This window comes from Varanus komodoensis, unplaced genomic scaffold (assembly GCF_004798865.1).
Source record: "Varanus komodoensis strain SLA01 unplaced genomic scaffold, ASM479886v1 scaffold2, whole genome shotgun sequence".
NCBI classification, from domain to species: domain Eukaryota; kingdom Metazoa; phylum Chordata; class Lepidosauria; order Squamata; family Varanidae; genus Varanus; species Varanus komodoensis.
The window spans coordinates 43697491-43715165 of NW_025335568.1; the positions used below are offsets into that span (position 1 = coordinate 43697491).

General features: G+C 39.7%; 1 protein-coding gene across 1 annotated transcript in view; it reads left to right on the top strand.

Moving 5' to 3' along the window:
• The window catches only part of RAPGEF5 (Rap guanine nucleotide exchange factor 5), a 126110-nt gene extending 108682 nt beyond the window's left edge, over positions 1–17428 (top strand). Inside the window, exons 17-21 of the mRNA XM_044428438.1 lie at positions 3364–3414; positions 4192–4279; positions 8224–8288; positions 13294–13348; positions 14089–17428. Of these exons, the coding sequence (XP_044284373.1) occupies positions 3364–3414; positions 4192–4279; positions 8224–8288; positions 13294–13348; positions 14089–14207 (378 nt within the window). The 3' untranslated portion in view covers positions 14208–17428. The remainder of the gene's footprint in view (positions 1–3363; positions 3415–4191; positions 4280–8223; positions 8289–13293; positions 13349–14088) is intronic.
• The last annotated feature ends 247 nt before the right edge of the window (positions 17429–17675 follow it).

Genomic DNA, 17675 nt, shown 5'->3' on the forward strand with positions numbered 1-17675 from the left:
GGTTAGGGTTAGAAAAGCGTGGTGTCCTGGCATGATTTTGATGGTTGTAACGTGTTTAGGATGGGCAGAAAGGATGAGCTGTGCAGAAAAAGCTACTCAAGGAAGGCTTTTTCAAAATCGCATCATTTCCAATAGCATTTTACCGCTATATTAGGGTTAGGGGTGTGCACCAGGGCAGGGTTAGGATTAGAAAAACGCGGTATCCTGGCATGATTTTGAAGGTTGAAATGTGTTTAGAATGGGCAGAAATTATGAGCAGTGCAGAAAATGCTACAGAAGGAAGGCTTTTTCAAAATAGCCCTCTTTTCAATGGAACTTTTGTCCTATATTAGGGTTAGGTGTGTGCCCCCAGGGTAGGGTTAGGGTTAGAAAAGCGTGGTGTCCTGGTATGATTTTGATGGTTGGAATGCGCTTAGCATGGGCAGAAATGATGAGCTGTGCAGAAAAAGCTACTCAAGGAAGGCTTTTTCAAAATAGCCCTCTTTTCAATGGAACTTTTGTCCTATATTAGGGTTAGGTGTGTGCACCAGGTTAGGGTTAGGGTTAGAAAAACGCGGTGTCCTGGCATGATTTTGATGGTTGGAATGTGCTTAGAATGGTCAAAAATTATGAGCAGTGCAGGAAATGCTACAGAAGGAAGGCTTTTTCAAAACTACATCATTTCCAATAGCATATTACCCCTATATTATGGTTAGGTGTGTGCACCAGGGTACGGTTAGGGTTAGAAAAGCATGGTGTCCTGGCATGATTTTGATGGTTGGAATGTGTTTAGAATGGGCAGAAATGATGAGCAGTGCAGAAAATCTACTCAAGGAAGGCTTTTTCAAGATCTCCCCTTTCAATGGAATTTTATCCCTGCATTAGGGTTAGGGGAGTTCACCAGGGTAGGTTTAGGCCAGTGTTGGTGAACCAATGGCACGTGTGCCACAGCAGGCTTGCAGAGCCCAAGTCGCACCAGCAGCAGCCAAGCATTGGATAATAGCTCACATAGGGGCCACATGCATGCTCGAAAGGGACTAAAGGCGCCAGGCAGTGATGTCATTAACTGCAACTCGTCCAAGCTTTCGCATGTCCAACCAGTTCTCTGCCAAGGACATATATAGATGTGTTTGGACTGGCTGTGAGGTGTTTTTTCTAAACTAAAACCTCAGTTTTCAGGTTGTATTGTAGTGTTGGCACTTTGCGATGAATAAGTGGGTTTTGGGTTGCAGTTTGGGCACTCACTTTCTGAAAGGTTCATCATCACTGCTATAGGCTGTTGCGCTGTGTGAATCCAGACACTATGGACTGTTTGTGGGTTAGACAATTCTTAAATGACCTATGGCTTGTTGGATACAAAATGCAGGTATCCAGTACAGTGCAACAACCGCTGTGATTAAACTAATCCGTGGTGGACTGTTGTGCTATGTGAACCAGCAGATGAATCATGGATTGCTGTTGAATGAATGGGCTGACATTATATATAAGCTCTGGCATGGGTTGTTAATCATAAACAGTCCAGGAAGTGGGTTCCTGATTTGCTGTTAAGTTATGAACACTGGATTCTTTGTGGTTAGCAACCGTTAGTTTATACCGTAGTGTGGGGTTCACTTGGATTGATAAGCCATAAATCCAACTGCAGCTTGTACTTGCTTTGTATTTTGGGCCACCTTACGTGTAAACCCGGTCAATATTTCTCATTACAGTAGGAGTTCATTTATATAACTAATGATAAGCTATTTCAAAGGAATAACCTGTGAAAACTTGGCTTATGTGCTAATAAAACTTGAAATATGTTAGAAACAAGACAATCTTTGTGAATTCATGAACAATGTTTAATCGCAGGCCTGATAATTCAGATATTACTCCAAGAGATATTACACCAAATAGCAATACTTAAACATTTTAAGAACTGCTAAAGCATTTTAAAAGAGCAGTATTAGAAAACCTAATAACAGGGAATTTTTGCAGGTGGACCTTTAATTGATGTTTTTTTAGTTGGGCCAGGATATGTAACAGTAATTGGTAAAACTGATACAGAATTGGTGTTCCATGTTCTGGCAGCCTGGGCCCAGCCTACAGCAAGGTAGCTGTACATTAAAAGTTCCTGAACTGCCCTCCAAGACCATGTCAAATAGAGTGTGTTTTATTAATGGCAGTAATAGTGGTTAAGAGCATGGGACTGGGACTCAGGCGATCTGGGTTCTAGTCCCCGCTCAGCCATGGAGCCAACTGGGTGACTTTGGGCCAGTCACAGACTCTCAGCCCAACCTACCTCACAGGGTTGTTGTTGTGGGGATAAGATGGAGGAGGAGAATGATGTAAGCTGCCTTGAGCCCTTTGTAGGAAAAAGGCAGGATATAAATCGAAAAATAAAAAAAAGTGCATTTTCCATTCTGTTGTTTATCAGCTTTTTAACATGCATACAGAGAAGGGCCAAACACACCTTACCAAAACAAAAAGTTAACTGCAGACAAGGGAATAGGCTTAACCCAAGTCTGATCTGGGAAAAGGATAGGCTGGTTTCTCTTCAAATCAATCACCTGAGCATATAATAGCACATTTTATTAAAGAGGAGCACGGAAAGCAGTACTTGGGTTCCATTTTCTTTGGACACTCTGCCTCTGTGTTGCTGAAATGGGAAGTAGGAGGGGAATGCATCCCATGACTTTTAACTCTTAGTATGAACAGGCTGAGGCATTTCATTTTGCATGTATTCTCACTGCTGTGTCCATGTTTACAGATTATAATCCTATTATAAATTTTCTGTGGTTCTTTAGTTGTTTGTGGTGGTTTAAGCCTCTGCCCAAGGCAGTAGTCATAGGAATAGACATTCATTCATTAGTGCCTTTTATATCACAAATGCCCAGCATTTGAGAAATAACTCCTTTTTCTAATTTTGTTTGTGCACTCTTTCATTTGATCATGGAAAAGCACATTTCCAATAATAAGTGCATATAGGTCTTCCCCCTTCCCCTCAAGCACAGCTATCTCTTCTTTGCAGACTGAGTGCAGGCTGAGGCTGGCTCTCATGTAGGGCTTTTTTTCTTCTTTACTTTAAACATGGTATAATTAGGAAAGGACATAATACAAATGATGCATACAGATCATTGCTGAAGAAAATTAACACAGCTACTAGGAAGCAATTGACATGAAAGAATTATGAAAAGAGTAATTCCAAAAGGAAAAAAGGGTTGCGTCACTCTTAAACATTATTCATAATGAGGAATTCTAGTAGTAAGAGAAATAGAAGCTACCAGATAAAATGGTCACTCAGATTAGTATTACTTATTTGATGTGCCATATGTGAGTCACTGAAAACATATTAAATACTTTTCTGGATACTCCAATCCCATTTTTGTACCTTTTTTTAATATACTACAGAGAATCCCTGGCAAGTTTAAGAAGCTCTTCACTGAACTTGAAAGTTTGACAGTAAGTAGGCATTCTATGAAATGGGGCAAAAATAATTTCCCCAGCAGTATTCTCTTTACTATTGAATGGAAGAATCAACATCTAATGTTAGAATTTGCTCTTTAGTTTTCAGCAGACATTATATATTACAAATGGGATGTGTGATACCCCACAAAGTGAATGAATTTCCCTTGCTTCCTAGGCAGCACAATTATATGGCTGCTGGATAGGACCTAAATGGTCATAGGATTGTTCAGATTTCCAACTATGAGGTTAAAAAATTGCTTGAAATTTGAAAAACTCTTAGCTAGCAATCAGCATTTGAATACCCTTCTACCCTTCACAGCTGGTGTGGAAAGAAAAGAAACCTTGGAGAAGGGCTTTTGAGGTGGAGCAGGGGGAGGAAGTAGAGGAGGCTGTTGCCACCAAGATATGAGGTATCCTGGTTGTACCTCACACCACTCCCTGGAGTACTACATTGAGATGGCTGTATCAACCGTCTAAATGCCTTCCAGAGTGAGAGAAGCATGGAGGCAGTCTCTGTAGTCCTCCCACCCTCTGTGGCATGTCCATAATTCTCCACGTTCAGGGGGTTATGTGCATCCCTGAAGGACTAAATCCCCAGTCTTTTTTTTTTCTTTTCTTCTTAAGGAGATCATTCTTTGCCACATTTTCCAAGGAAACCTTTTATATCTAGAATATGTGTAGCTTGTGGGCATGTAATAGATTTCAAATTGCCTTTTTTGAAAAGCATATTGATTTCCTTTCCTTTTTGTTACAATGAAATTGTTTTTGCAGGACCCTTCCCTGAATCACAAAGCCTATAGGGATGCATTCAAGAAAATGAAGTCTCCGAAAATCCCCTTCATGCCTTTACTACTTAAAGGTAATACTATTTGTCCATATCAACTCCTTATATATACTGTATGGTACAATGCAATCCTATGCAAGTGAATTTGAAAGTAAGTTCCTGTTCAGTGAAGCATCATCCCTTTTACTAAAGGGTAAAGCCATTCTGGTTATTTGGGCAACACTCCTACCCAGGACCATTTAAATGTTGAACAGTTTGCATGTAATATGGTTTAATTAATGGTTGCTTCCTTAGGCAGAGTTAACCTAGAGTTTGGCTTTCAGACAGTTAAACAAAGTGCTGGTTGTTTAGTCAGTCCTGGGTTGTTTGGTTCCTGCTCCTTTCTGCCCTCTTCCTGTACCTCAGATATCCTTATGGCACTGTAGTATTAGCATGGTGAAACAACCCTCTGAATGACTTTCAGTTCTTGGGTCCCAATGTAACAGCAACCTATATTTTAAGCAACCCAGAATTTACAAACCAACAGCAAACCATGAGTTTTCTTTGTGGGTTCTTTATGGTCAACAGCCAATAGGTAACCCATAGTTAGCCCATAATTCCAGGTTCACACATAATGACAACCCTTGGTTCAACAACAGCCGCATGGATTGTCATTATATTTGGACCAGATCAATGGCTCTTGCTTCCAGTAAATGCGCATAGGATTGTACAATTCTAGTAGTAATATTTAACATATATTTTGCACTGGCACTATGTACATGTTGCAAATTGATATATGGGGCATATTATAAATAGACAAGACAGGGCTCAAGAGGATAATTCATGTACTGACAAATGAGTAGTCACCCAGGGTGGTGATTTTAGAACCATGATATTGCAAAAAGATGATATTTGAGGTGGCTGATCCATGGGATAAACCATTTACAAAAGTTAAGAGTTTCTGCTGTGCAGAAATTGCAGTATATTTTTGTGACTATATTCAATTGCAACCCTGTATTATATTCACTAGTCCTTAATACTTGGGAGCATTGCTAGTAGTATCTAAGTACTTCTTTATATATTATACTTGTAAGCCACATATCCTAGAGAAAGCTTATATAAGATTGCAAGGAAGTCTCTTACTCAGGTGTTGACCAGAAAGAAACATACTTAGTTGTATTATTGGGAATGATTCTGTACTTCCCCACATATCATCTGAAGAACCATAGGAGAGTCTGGATTTCCAGCTCTGAAGCTGGAGATAGCACTCTGCCCACAGAGCTGGAAGTGCACTTCTGATTCCAGCTCACCTGCCCCTTTGCAGCCATTGCAGAAAGGACCACACCAGCTGCTCTCAGAAAACAGAAAGGTGACAAAAGGGAGACTAGATTAATGAAAGTACAAGCTCCTGAAGCCTCTTGAATCTCATTTCCTCCCGTTCTGAAGCATCCCAGCTAGAGAAGAAGGAACAGCCATCTAGTGAAAAAGCCGAACAGGAACTAGGAGGCAAAGATCACCTCTGCTGCTCCTGTTCTTCATGGGATGAGCGTGAGCCTCTGGGTTCAGGGGTTTATGCTTCTCTCCATGGGATGTTGCCCTAAGGCTATCATATTATATGCCTTTAGACCATAACCTAGGTCTTCAGTCCCTATGCAGGTTCTATAAATAGCCCTAAACTGAGGAGTAAAGCAGAGTCAGTAACATAAGCAGAAACAAAATAATTACTGTCATTTGGGTCTACCGTAGTTGGATTTGTTCCAAGATGTGGGCATTCCAAGCAAATCACTAGAATGACAAATTAATATCTTCCTACTATAAATATGTAATATAGATATTCAAAGGAAATTTCAAGCAACCCCTTTCTTAAATAGGGAAATAGTACATCCCTTACGATAATTGAAATTCTACAACAAATCCAGTTGTTTCACAGATACCGCTTTTGAAAATCTGGCTGTTTTTTCAAATATTTAATAAAACACTGTTTTGCTCTTACGTTGTAGCTCAGATGCAATTTTCTGCTCTGTTGGATTTATCTATGCTCATAATGGTTGGCAGCAAAGCAAATTTCCTTCTTTCATTTTTTTCTGTTTCCTCCACATTCTTCATAAGACTTTCTTTCACTGCTGCCTTTAAGGAGCAAGTAAAGAATCACCAGCACAACTACCTGTTCTTCCTTTTCAGTAGAAAGCCTCCTTTTCCCCATTTTTTTTAGTGCATACAGTAGCCATTTCACCATCTCCATTTGCCTTAGCAATGGGGCAGGCAAATAAGTGTATTATATGCAATATCTTACTTGGTTCCAGGTATGACTAGAAGCTGAAGAGAGCGTGTAGCATTGTGGCAAGTGAGGAGAAATGAGCTGCAGTCAAGGCAACCGTGTGCAAGGGGCATCCATTTCAGTTCTGAGGGAAACTGAGAAAGCAAAGGCTTTTTAGGAGCATATTTACACTTTCTATATACTGTGATATTGGTACCATTTGTAGTTCTTCATTTATTATACAGGCAGTCCCTAAGTTATAAACATTGAAGTTACAAACAACGCATACTTACAAATGAGCTGCCATAAAACTTAATATATATTTTAAAAAAATTAGTGCAGGAAATTGCCATCACCATAGGAAGAGAGGAAACAAAATGGGAGTGAGGGATGGCCTCCAAAGCATTACCATAGAGATGGAGGAAGTGCAAGGGGGGAGAGGGGACCTCCAAAGAATTCCTTCCTGCCCTGCACATCTGGAGAAGGAAATCTCTTCGACATTCACTTGCTGAAAAGAGGTGGCACTGGTGAGCTTGGGTCAGTGGAGGTGGTTAGAGATATTCACAGTTTTTTCACTTTCACGGGGGCTCTGTGCTCTAACCCCCAAGAATGGTGAAGGCTGACTATACATGATCGAACTTAAATACAAATTTGAGTTAAATATTCTCAGAAATGGAACTCATTCTTAACTCAGGGACTGCATGTACTAACATTAGGAACAGCAGCTTAAAAAGAAAGAGAAAGTAGGGGAGCAAAGGAGTCTTGGTGTGGTACATATCACTGTGGTGTATGTGTGAAGTATGTAGTTTCTTGTGAAAATGGTGGCTGTGGTCTACAGTCACACGTTCCCATTGCCTGCCATGAAGAACAGTCGTGCATATGGATGTGTTTCTAGAGCAGGGATTGGTAACTCCAGGGTAATTCCATTGACAAAACTATCTCTACCTCCACATTCAGCTTCTGAGTTGGCAAATGATGGCCTATGTGTTTTCTTTCAGAAGAGTATGTTTGTATCTCAGGACCTCCAATTCCTGATCTTATTTTTGGAGAAAGTTTAGGCTGAGGTTCTTTTAAGTCCTAACTGCATTTCACCCACTTCAGCTTTTTCAACATTGCTTCAAAAGCAAAAATTCCAGTATATATATGTGGAAGTCTTGCTTGGGAGATAACTTTCATATAATGCAATCATATTTATGGCTTGCTTAAGATAAAAGGAGTCATGCATTACAGAGTGGGAAAGCCGAGATTTTTAATGTGTGTGATTGTTTTTTAAATTTCTTTGCCACCCAATATTCCAACAGGAATCTCTAGGTAGCTTACAGAAACAATCAGTATTAAAAAGAATTGAAGTGTATTATCAATATTATCATTATCATTGCTATACTGCCTCATAGCTGAATCTATCTGGGCAGTTTACAATAATAAACATTCATGAAATGCAAGTATTTAGATGAACTCCTTAGCAAGTGATGAAGTAATATACAAATTTGATTCACTGTTCGAAGAAAATGAAAAAAAAATGCTTGATGTTGACATTGTTCCATCACTTGCAAATATTTTATGTTTTATACTTGCAAATCTGGAATTCATGGAACTTCAGCTTGCTTTTTCACACCAGACTTTGCCCCTTCTTTTAGTTTTATCAGATAAGTTTCTTAGTGTAGCAACAAAAATGCAGAAAACTTAACAATGTTTATAAGTATGTTTTAATACTGTTACTATGTTATGTTGCAGAGAAAAAAATGGGGAAAAATGATGAAAAATATTTTTGTTTGTCTTGTAGATGTAACATTTATCCATGAAGGAAATAAAACTTTTTTGGATAACCTTGTTAACTTTGAAAAGCTGGTAAGTAACATTTCCTATTCTAAATATAGTATTATGCATAGGAAAAAGCTATTGTCATTTGCCTCTTTTATACTCTTGTAATACTATTTTTTCTTTTCCATGTAAAATATTCAGTGTTCAATTAAATTAACCAAATATTCAGATGCATCTATTAGCCAATCAATTATTTTGACAAAGGTTTCACATGTTTCTGCAATAATGATTTGCATTAGAAGAAATGGAGATTTGCTTTAGCAGCGTTATGTGAAATCTTTCCTTATTATTTTTGGTTGCCTGACTACAAATTGTATGAGTCTTCCTCATCTTGGAGCCATATATAGAGGATTACATCTCTCATCACCCCCAAGCAGCATGGCCAATGCTAGGAGTGGTACTCAACACATCTGGACACTACTAGTTTGAGAAGGCTATACTGGTGGGGAGAGATTTTTAAATTATTTATATTACATTACTTTTTATATAGTGTTACTGCTAGGTCTTGTTTCAAGGATTGGAAAAATACGTATCTTTTCTTACATTAAACATATGTTTGCCCAGATAAATCTAACTCTAATATTTAAATGTTGTGTACACAACCAAATTAGCATTCAACTTAGATGTACATTACATTAACATGTAAATTGAAGTAGATTTTGATCATACTTTATTGTAAGGTTATGCCCCTACTGCTCTGTTGGCATCTTATGTTTCAAAGTACTTTATAAATTTTGCTGCTGCTGCTGCTACTATCTATAGTGGAAAATCTGCAGCAGGGATCCAAAGATGAATTTTATGATGGATGGATGATAAGGATGGTGAGCTGCCACTTCTGCCATTAAGCAGAGGCTTTGTTGTGTTCTTTGAAGGGGGCAAACTGGGGGCACCACCAGCCATACTGTTAAGTTTAGACAGACAATATTATCACCAGTGGTCAAGACACAGCCGCAGTGAAGACTTGCAGGAGAACTGCATTCTTGCAATCTGCTTACAGGCGGGGATTGAGGTCTGAGGTCCATATTCTGTTCCCTGCATGTGTTCCAAGGGTGGCGGGGTGGGGTGGGGTGTGATTGTGTGATCACCCTCAGAAGTATGGCTTGTCATGTCATGCAAATCTGGCCAGGATAGCTTATTGCGATGGTTGACAAACAGCCCACCCAGAACTTTACAACAGCGCAGTAGTAAGGTTCTGGGTGGCTTGCTAACCATAGCAACAAGGTTTGTGCAAGGTGGCCAGATCACACAATATGTCCATCTTTGCACAACATGGTCAGGTTTGCACAACATGTCAAGCTACATGGCTAAGGATAATTACAATAATCACCCCAGCATGCATTCGGGAGCAGGAGAATCGACAAGGGCTTATTTCCCCAGCTATTATTATGCAAACCAGGCTGTCACAATTAATCCCAGCAAGAGACAGAACATAAAATAAGTTTATGTTCCATGGAGAATGTAAGTTTAATTTCACATGGAATAGCTCAGAAGACACAAGAGCCATGGCATAGACACTGCATTGCATGTCAAATATACTTCATTGTTCAGTATGCCACTTTGCAGGGAGAAAAGCAAACAGAAGCTAGTTTGGCAAAAGTAGTAGCATATATTACGGTTTTCAGACAGAAGTTTATACTGAATATGACTCCTTTATTAGATTTGTTTATTAGCAACTAAAATGTTTCTAAATGAGTTTATAGGATTTCATGCTTTAACAAGAATAACTGCATTTGTACAGCTGGATGAATCTGACATTTTCACAGAGCTATCAGCCACTGCAATCAGCATTGTTATAACTCACACTGCTACGGTGGGATTATTGAATTTCACTATGCAGTGCAGTGCAAAACCTATTCTAATTTTCTAAAAGTTTCTAATGAACTTTTGCTACTGTACTTATTAAAATCCTCTGGGTCAGGTGAGAATTTCTTCAGAAGTGGCTTTACCTTCAGGAAGCATAGGGTCATTCCCTCTCATCAGGAGAGATTAATTAGCTCCCTGGCTCAGCCACTTTTCCCCTCCTTGTTGGCTTTTATAAGCTAGGAGGAACAAGGATCCAATATGAAAAGGTTGCTGAAATCCTGTCAACATCCTCAGGGTGTATCAATTGAAACTTAACCAAGAAAACTCGACCAGCTGTACTCTGAGAACCCCATCTGATTCAGTTGCTATAATGCTAGAATCTAAGTTCTGGAGAATGCAAGATACTTTTCCTGGAAGTGCTCAGCAAATATATTACAGAGGGGCTTTTATGGACCTAACATACTCCTGCAGCCAGCATGCAAGAGGCTGTAAAAAGCTGCACTAGCAGCAGATAGCATGGGAGAGAGAAGAGGAGGAAGAGTGAGGAACTCCATGATACCCTCACTGCCTCAAAATATGCTAGACTGTAGGCACATACCAGGGTTTGGATACATCCAGTTAGAGTTTTCCTCCATCTGACTTAAGCCTCTCCTAAGGTATACCACGGAGCTGTAGCAGCTCTACAATAGAGTCAGTGCTCCGCAGCAGTTGTGGGATATATATTTAATGAACGAATGAATAAAATATTCCATAGTTGGAAAGATCCTTGACAGAATTGCCAGCCATATCAACCAGAAGGCTCTACAGATCCTTCTGGAAACCAACTTAATCCATTAGTGAAGCATTTCAAGATTTCTTTTCCCTGTATGATCCCATAGGAAAGTGTAGATAGGTTGCTTCAAATTCATTTCAAAACACAGTTGCTTTGTCCAATTATGCTGTGCTTAGATCGCAACTGTGATCAAATAATCATTGAAGAATATTAAAGACCAAGCCCTCAGCTGGAGTAAATCAATGTTGTTTCATGGTTCTATGCCAGTTCAAATCAGCCTAAGATCTGACTGTACATGTGCAGTGAAATTGGAAAGGTTTTCTTTTCTCTTTAATCAGTGCAGCCATCTGTGACCTATATTGACTAAGAAAAGAACAGTATAGGAAGCTAATCTTTTTCAAAAAGCTATTTTTGCCAAGCCACTGCAATTCCTAAGGTATACTGAATAAATGAATTTATGGACTCCTGGCTTCTGATACGGTGTTGTTTGTTTTACATTAAATAATACCTTCATGGCATGCATGGCAGCTTCATGTTCAGAAAATATGCAGAAGCTGATTGTTAGTCATTTCTGAAAATAATATATATTGTGTGTGTTTGCCTATGTGTGTGCATACACAACACACGCACACACACGTGTGTATGGTTCCTGTCCTGTAGTTACATGTGGAATTCTAGTGGTCTCTTAACTCTTCCTGCTATAAAATTTTTAAATACAATCCCAAGTTAATACTTGAAGATAGTTGTGACACAGTTGTCTTTAATCTCCTGCTTATTTTCCAAAATGGGAGGGAAATCTGTCTTGCACCAGAATTTTATTTAATTTTCTTATCAATTTAATGAGAAGGTGTTAACTAGTAGGTTATCTCCTCCTAATATCCAGCAAAGGCAGAGATCATGTGTCAAAGATTTCAGCACTAGACGCCATCCCAGTTCTTTGCCTGTTTTTGCACAAGTAAGAATTTGCCACTCCAGGTCCTTTCTTCTAACATACACTCGAGTTGATCCTTCTGGTCTTTCTATCCTCCCATTTTCTTCTGTTTTCCCACTTTCCTCATTTTGTATGTGGCTTAAATGTGTGTGTAGAGGAGGCCTTGCTGGATGATGGTCTGTTACATGAATCATAAGATTATATAATGATTTTCTGCTGTAATGATTTTCTACATGCATAAAGACAGAAAGCATGCTGTCTTTACGTCTGCAGTCTGTATTTAGGAATCCATGCAGACAACAACTAGAGGTAATTTAGATTTCCCCAATTGAACACGTCTACCAGAGTAGTGCCCTTCCAGGCACCCTGTCATGAGGTGGCAAAATCAAAGTGGGCTGTCTCCTCTAGAGCCAGGAAGCCCCCAGAATTGTTCAGAGTTTATTCCCTCTGGATAAGATGACTCTACAAAACTGACCAGGACTCAGCCTAAGCAATACTGACAAGTGCTATATCAGGCTGTTAATTGACTTAAGCATGGGATATGGGCCAGCCACCTCTTCTGGTTTAGTCTTGGTCCCCCTAATGGAGTCTTGTCTATTTGAAGATGATGTAATAGAATCTACAGACAAAATGATAGCCATTCTCTCATCCTATTTCTCATATTTAATGAGAAATAAACATAGCTGTCCTTCAGTAATGTCGACAGAACCACCTTTCATCCCAGCGAGTGCAGAAGCCATATGGCTCAAGCCCAGGAACTAGATCAGACCATTTTCAGCTCTTTCCTCAGACTCTGAAAAAAAATTCCTTAGAGGGACATCCTCAGCACCCCTACAGATTGCTCCCCAAGCACTTGTGGAGTGCCATGTCTCTGTCTGGACCAGCAGAAATAACAGTGCTGTTTCTCAATACAGTATTCTTTATGGCCCAGTGGGCAACTTGTGGTACTCCAGATGTTTTGACTTACAACTCCCATCATCCCTAGCCTGCACAACCAATTGTGAGGGATCACATAGGCAAAAACATCCGGGGGGAGGGACCAAGTTGCCCAGCCCTTGCAGTATGGCTGTCACTGGAAGCATTTTCCATCAGTGACCATCTGTGTGTGTTCTACAAGGATAAAGTAACCCTCCATGTTGGCCCATCCTGTATTTCAAAAGCAAACACTCTTTAAAAGGTTGCAGGAGCTTATTCAACCTTCATGTTGTCCAAAGCGAAACCTTATTTGTTTCCTTTCTCAGGAACAGAATTCCATTCTTTATGTTTACTTATCTAATAGACTCCTCTGAATTGTACTTTGTCTTATACTTGTCCATGGGATAGAACTGGTAAGGAGTATAATGGCACCAGACCTAGTGCTGAAATCTCTTAATGCTGCCTTTCCTGGGAACTGGGAGGTGATAACCTGCTACTAGATGCCTATGTTACAACAAACCAGAAAGAAGCTACATGGTAAATGATCAGTGTACTTTCTAATGTATTAGTAGTCACCAACGTAATATTATTTTGTATATTTCTCTTCACAGCACATGATTGCAGACACAGTCCGATCATTAAGACATTGCAGGCGCAACCAGTTTGGTGAGTAAATTACATTGTATTATTCACCTCTTTAGTCTAAACTTTGAGCAAATATAAAATCTCTCTACTTGAGCTGGTCACAAGGACTTGGAATAAAGCATATTGTTGCCTAAGGCAACGAAGAGACCTGTAACAAAGAGGTTATTGCTATATAAGTTTTATGAACCAGAGTGTGCTTTGTCACATGAATATAGTGTTTCTATACAGACACACCAACAAATATGCAAAGCATGTAAACTCTGGGTGCCGAAGTCCAGGAAATTGTAAGAGAACCAGGATATCTGTGATGTTCACATGAAAGGTTCATCTTAGATTTAGGCAGCTGCGAAATAACATCTTTTAAATGAACTAAAAGGTTTATAATGAAAAGTCGGAGAGATTATTCCAATATGTTTTGCAATAATTCTGATAATTAGTTCATAGTGAAGGTTGTGACTTTCAGCCTTTTCTACACAAATATGATGCTCAGGAATGGTGTGTACGCCCATATTCTCATTAGACTAGAAGTCATGGGAAGAAAGCAGATATGCAAAGCCAAAGCTGTGGGCCCAGATGAGGTGAAAGGTCCATGTGCAGTAACTATTTAAAGCTATTGATCTGTTAACATAGAAGCCAACTTGGTTAAAATGAAATTGGATAGATTTCAAGTATCAGAGTAATGGTCAACTGTACTTCGGGCATAAATTCAGAAAGAAAAGGCTGCAAAATAACTGATCTATTATTTATTTTTCTCACTTTAGGGAATGAAGTGCCCCCAAAAGAGCATCATGAGCTGAAGCCTTATGTCCATCATCTGCACATCATCGATAACCAACAGATGTTGTTTGAGCTTTCTCATAGGATTGAACCTCGTGTGTGAGTTCACACAGACTCACATGACTGTAGCACTTTCAGTTAAGTGAATGTTTATGCCAAGCATGCTGTTTCCCTAGGAGAGAGATGATTACTGAGTTTTATCAGTAGCTGATGCCAGAACATGTCTAGGCATCTCATGTAAAGAAGAAGAAGAGCGTTCGCAGCAGCCTTCCAGGATGATGAAATGCCAAATCTATTCAACTGCAGAACAGGAAAGAGAGGAGGAACATTCTCCATGTTCAAAAACTTGATTTCCTTGGAAATTAATCTTGGTCCAGAATAGATTTCAATCCAGATTCTGTCAGCATTAAATTGAAAGAAGATCTTTATCACCATGAAGGATTTTTTAAAATACATGCAGCACTGTGTGAGAAAGCCACTTATAATTTGCCATGTACCTCAGTAATTGTAAGCTGCCAAAAGTATTGACTGTTGCCAAAAAGAAAGAAAAAAAGGGATGTACTGAAAAAGCTTGCCTAGGATATGGAGGAGCCTCTGCAAAGTTAAAGCAGAAAAAAGAAAGACAACATGTTAGACTGAACATACAAATGACATTCAAACAAATTGTGAAATTACAGCCAAACATCAGTTGATGTTTTATTTTGTATTTCCAAAAGCGATCCATACTATGAAGCAAAATTCCATGTTATTGTTTGTGGTAAGAAGCACAGTGCTTTTACACTGACCTGATTCACATGTCACAGTAAGCCAAGATGGGCTGTTACGATGTGCGACTTCAGTGTGGCTTAGATTGATGTCTGTACCCAGAGCAGAGTTTCCATCTTGAAGTAGGGTTGGGTTGTAGTAGGATTGGTTAAGATGGCTTGTTCTCAGGATGGCTTTTTGTGACATCTGAACCCAGCAGAAGAATTTTACCTTGGATTATGAGGAAGATCTAGAGAGCAGCCAACGGTACCAGCAAAACCCCCTGCCACTCCTCACATTTGTGCTTGTGTTGCTGCTGCTTTTCCCTCCATCTTACTGTTCTGCTTTGAGTTTGTGCAATTATCTCTTAGTTTTACTGCCTTTTCATGACATTTACCTATGTTTAATGATCTCACTCACTGTTTTGTATCTTTATGTATGTATAGCAGCTAGTGACGAAGACCACTAAAGTGGGCAAGCATGAAGTAGGGGCACGGTGAAGGCAGCTGGCAGCTGCAAGAAAGGGTTGGGGATGGGTGCTGTTACTTCAGTAGAATGTAAAGCAGCCTTTAAAAATGTATGCTAGCAAAGGAAGCACCAAAGCAGTGAATGAAATTTAAAAGGACACTGACAAGAGGGGGATACTAACGCAAGACTTCCAAAAAGGTAATAACATTGTGAATACATTCCAACATTCATAAGGGCTCAGAAAATTATACCATTTTTATGTTCTGATGTGTGTGGGGGCCCCAGGAGTTTAACTTTAGGAAGTACCAAAGTGGATTATGAAACTGAGAAGGACATTGACAAGAGAGCTCAATAGAAAACATGTGGTCTGGCAGTCTTTTGTGAGAGCAACCCGCCCCCCTCTCCCCACACACACAAACTTGCAAACAGATAACTAGCTCAGAAGCATATTCCATTCAGAGATCAGAGGTGTGTGTTGTGGTGAGGTTCCTTGTGAGCCAGCATCCCTAGTGGGTCAGGTGCAGAAAGGGCACTGATGTAAGGAGTACAGAAACAAGGATTTCTGCTGAATGGCCCCTGGAATACATGCTGGCAGCATCCATAAAGACTGCGAGGGACTAAGAAAGCCATGGCAAGCCACCATATGAGGCATTTATTGTGAGCTCATGATTCCTCCCTCACAGAAGTTTGTAGGTCATTTCCACAACTTTCTCCTCAAGGGATTTTCCTTCATTTTCCAGCAATTTCACAGGGTGGTGGTGGTTGTTTTTTACAGCAAGGCAAGTCTTGTAGTTTCCTAAACCGTGCCATTACTCACCTTGGAAGCCTTGTGTAAGATCTAAATTCCACAGTGCCATCTTGTGTTGTGTAATGGAACATACAGGAATATATCAAAAGGCAGAGAGGAAAATGTCCAGGAAAAAAAATAACCTTATGTGAAGGGTGCTCTAATGTTCTTGTAATGAAAACAGAGGCAGAAGCCTCAATAAAGCACAAGGTTATATACCTCATGAGGAGATAGCCCTACCTGAGCAATTGTTGGGAGTAATGGGGAAACCACCCACCCTTTGCGGCTTAGTGTGATATGCCAGCTCACTAATCTGATCATGTCCTACAATGCTCAGTGATTTCATTGTTTCTCATGGTTCTTTTTTAATTTTAGAAACATCTGTGGTTTTTTTCCTCCTTTCCCAGTTATTCTAATCTAGGTAACTAGTTTCCAATGTTTTACTCTTTGGTTGCTGTAACAGGAGGAATTATTAGAATTACCTTTAGATAGGTGTGAGCTCACCTCTAACCAGCAGTTAAATAGATGGGCAAGAAGCTTTCCAAAGGTAACGGCATTCTACACTCAGCAGTTCCTAAAAAGGAAAGGTAGCAATGCCTCTTGGAATGTGTTTTCACAAATTCAGAATGTCTACACCTTGATACTGGATAGGCGTTCAGGAATGGTGGTGACTACACACACCGAATCCTTGGAATGAGATTTCTGTTAAGAGTCTTATGATCTCCAGCAGAACTAACATCCATACGTGACTGGAATCCCCGGAGTTTTCCTGGTGAATCAGTGACAGTTAAAGTACGATGTGGCATATTTGCAATCATTGTTAACACTGAAAAAGAAACACTGCATCTGTGTTGAACCTAACGTGTACATTGTACATTGTTAATACTTCTACGTTGAAAGACTGAATATACCCAAGAGCTTATCCAGCTAATTAATTCATACCTTGACTTTCCTGAATTTTAAATCATGAGATAGTCCTGAAAAATCCCTGTTTAGAGGTTAAATCAGTATTTCCATATGTAAAAGTGCACAGTTGCTGTATGTGAGGGCTAGGCATGCTGCAATCTCACCTTCCTTTGTTAATAGCTGGATATGGACTCACCCTGCAACAAGTCATGCTATCCAGGTTTGGACTAAGCCATGCGTTGCACCCCAGCAGTGATTATGGAAATTGAGTCCAACATATGGCATGATTTAATAAACCACTGTGGCTTATTTTGATTGTGCAAACTGGGCCACCACTATTATTTGTTTGTTAGATTTATATCCTGCCCTTTTTTTCTTTGAAAGAACTCAAATTGGCTTACATAATTCTTCTGACATAACCTCACAATAACCACCCTGTGAGGTAGGTTAGGCTGAGGGTAAAAGTCACCCAGTTGGCTCCATGGCTGAGCAGAGACTAGAACCCAGATTGCCTGGATGCTTTTAACCACTACACCACACTATACTAGGCAGTACTGGACAAATTAGGATGTCATAAGCCCAGTTTTCCTTCTGTATAAGGTACAGATAGCTTTGGAAGGAGCAATGAAGTAATGAAATTCTTTGAGTTGCCCTGGTTTTGCCTAC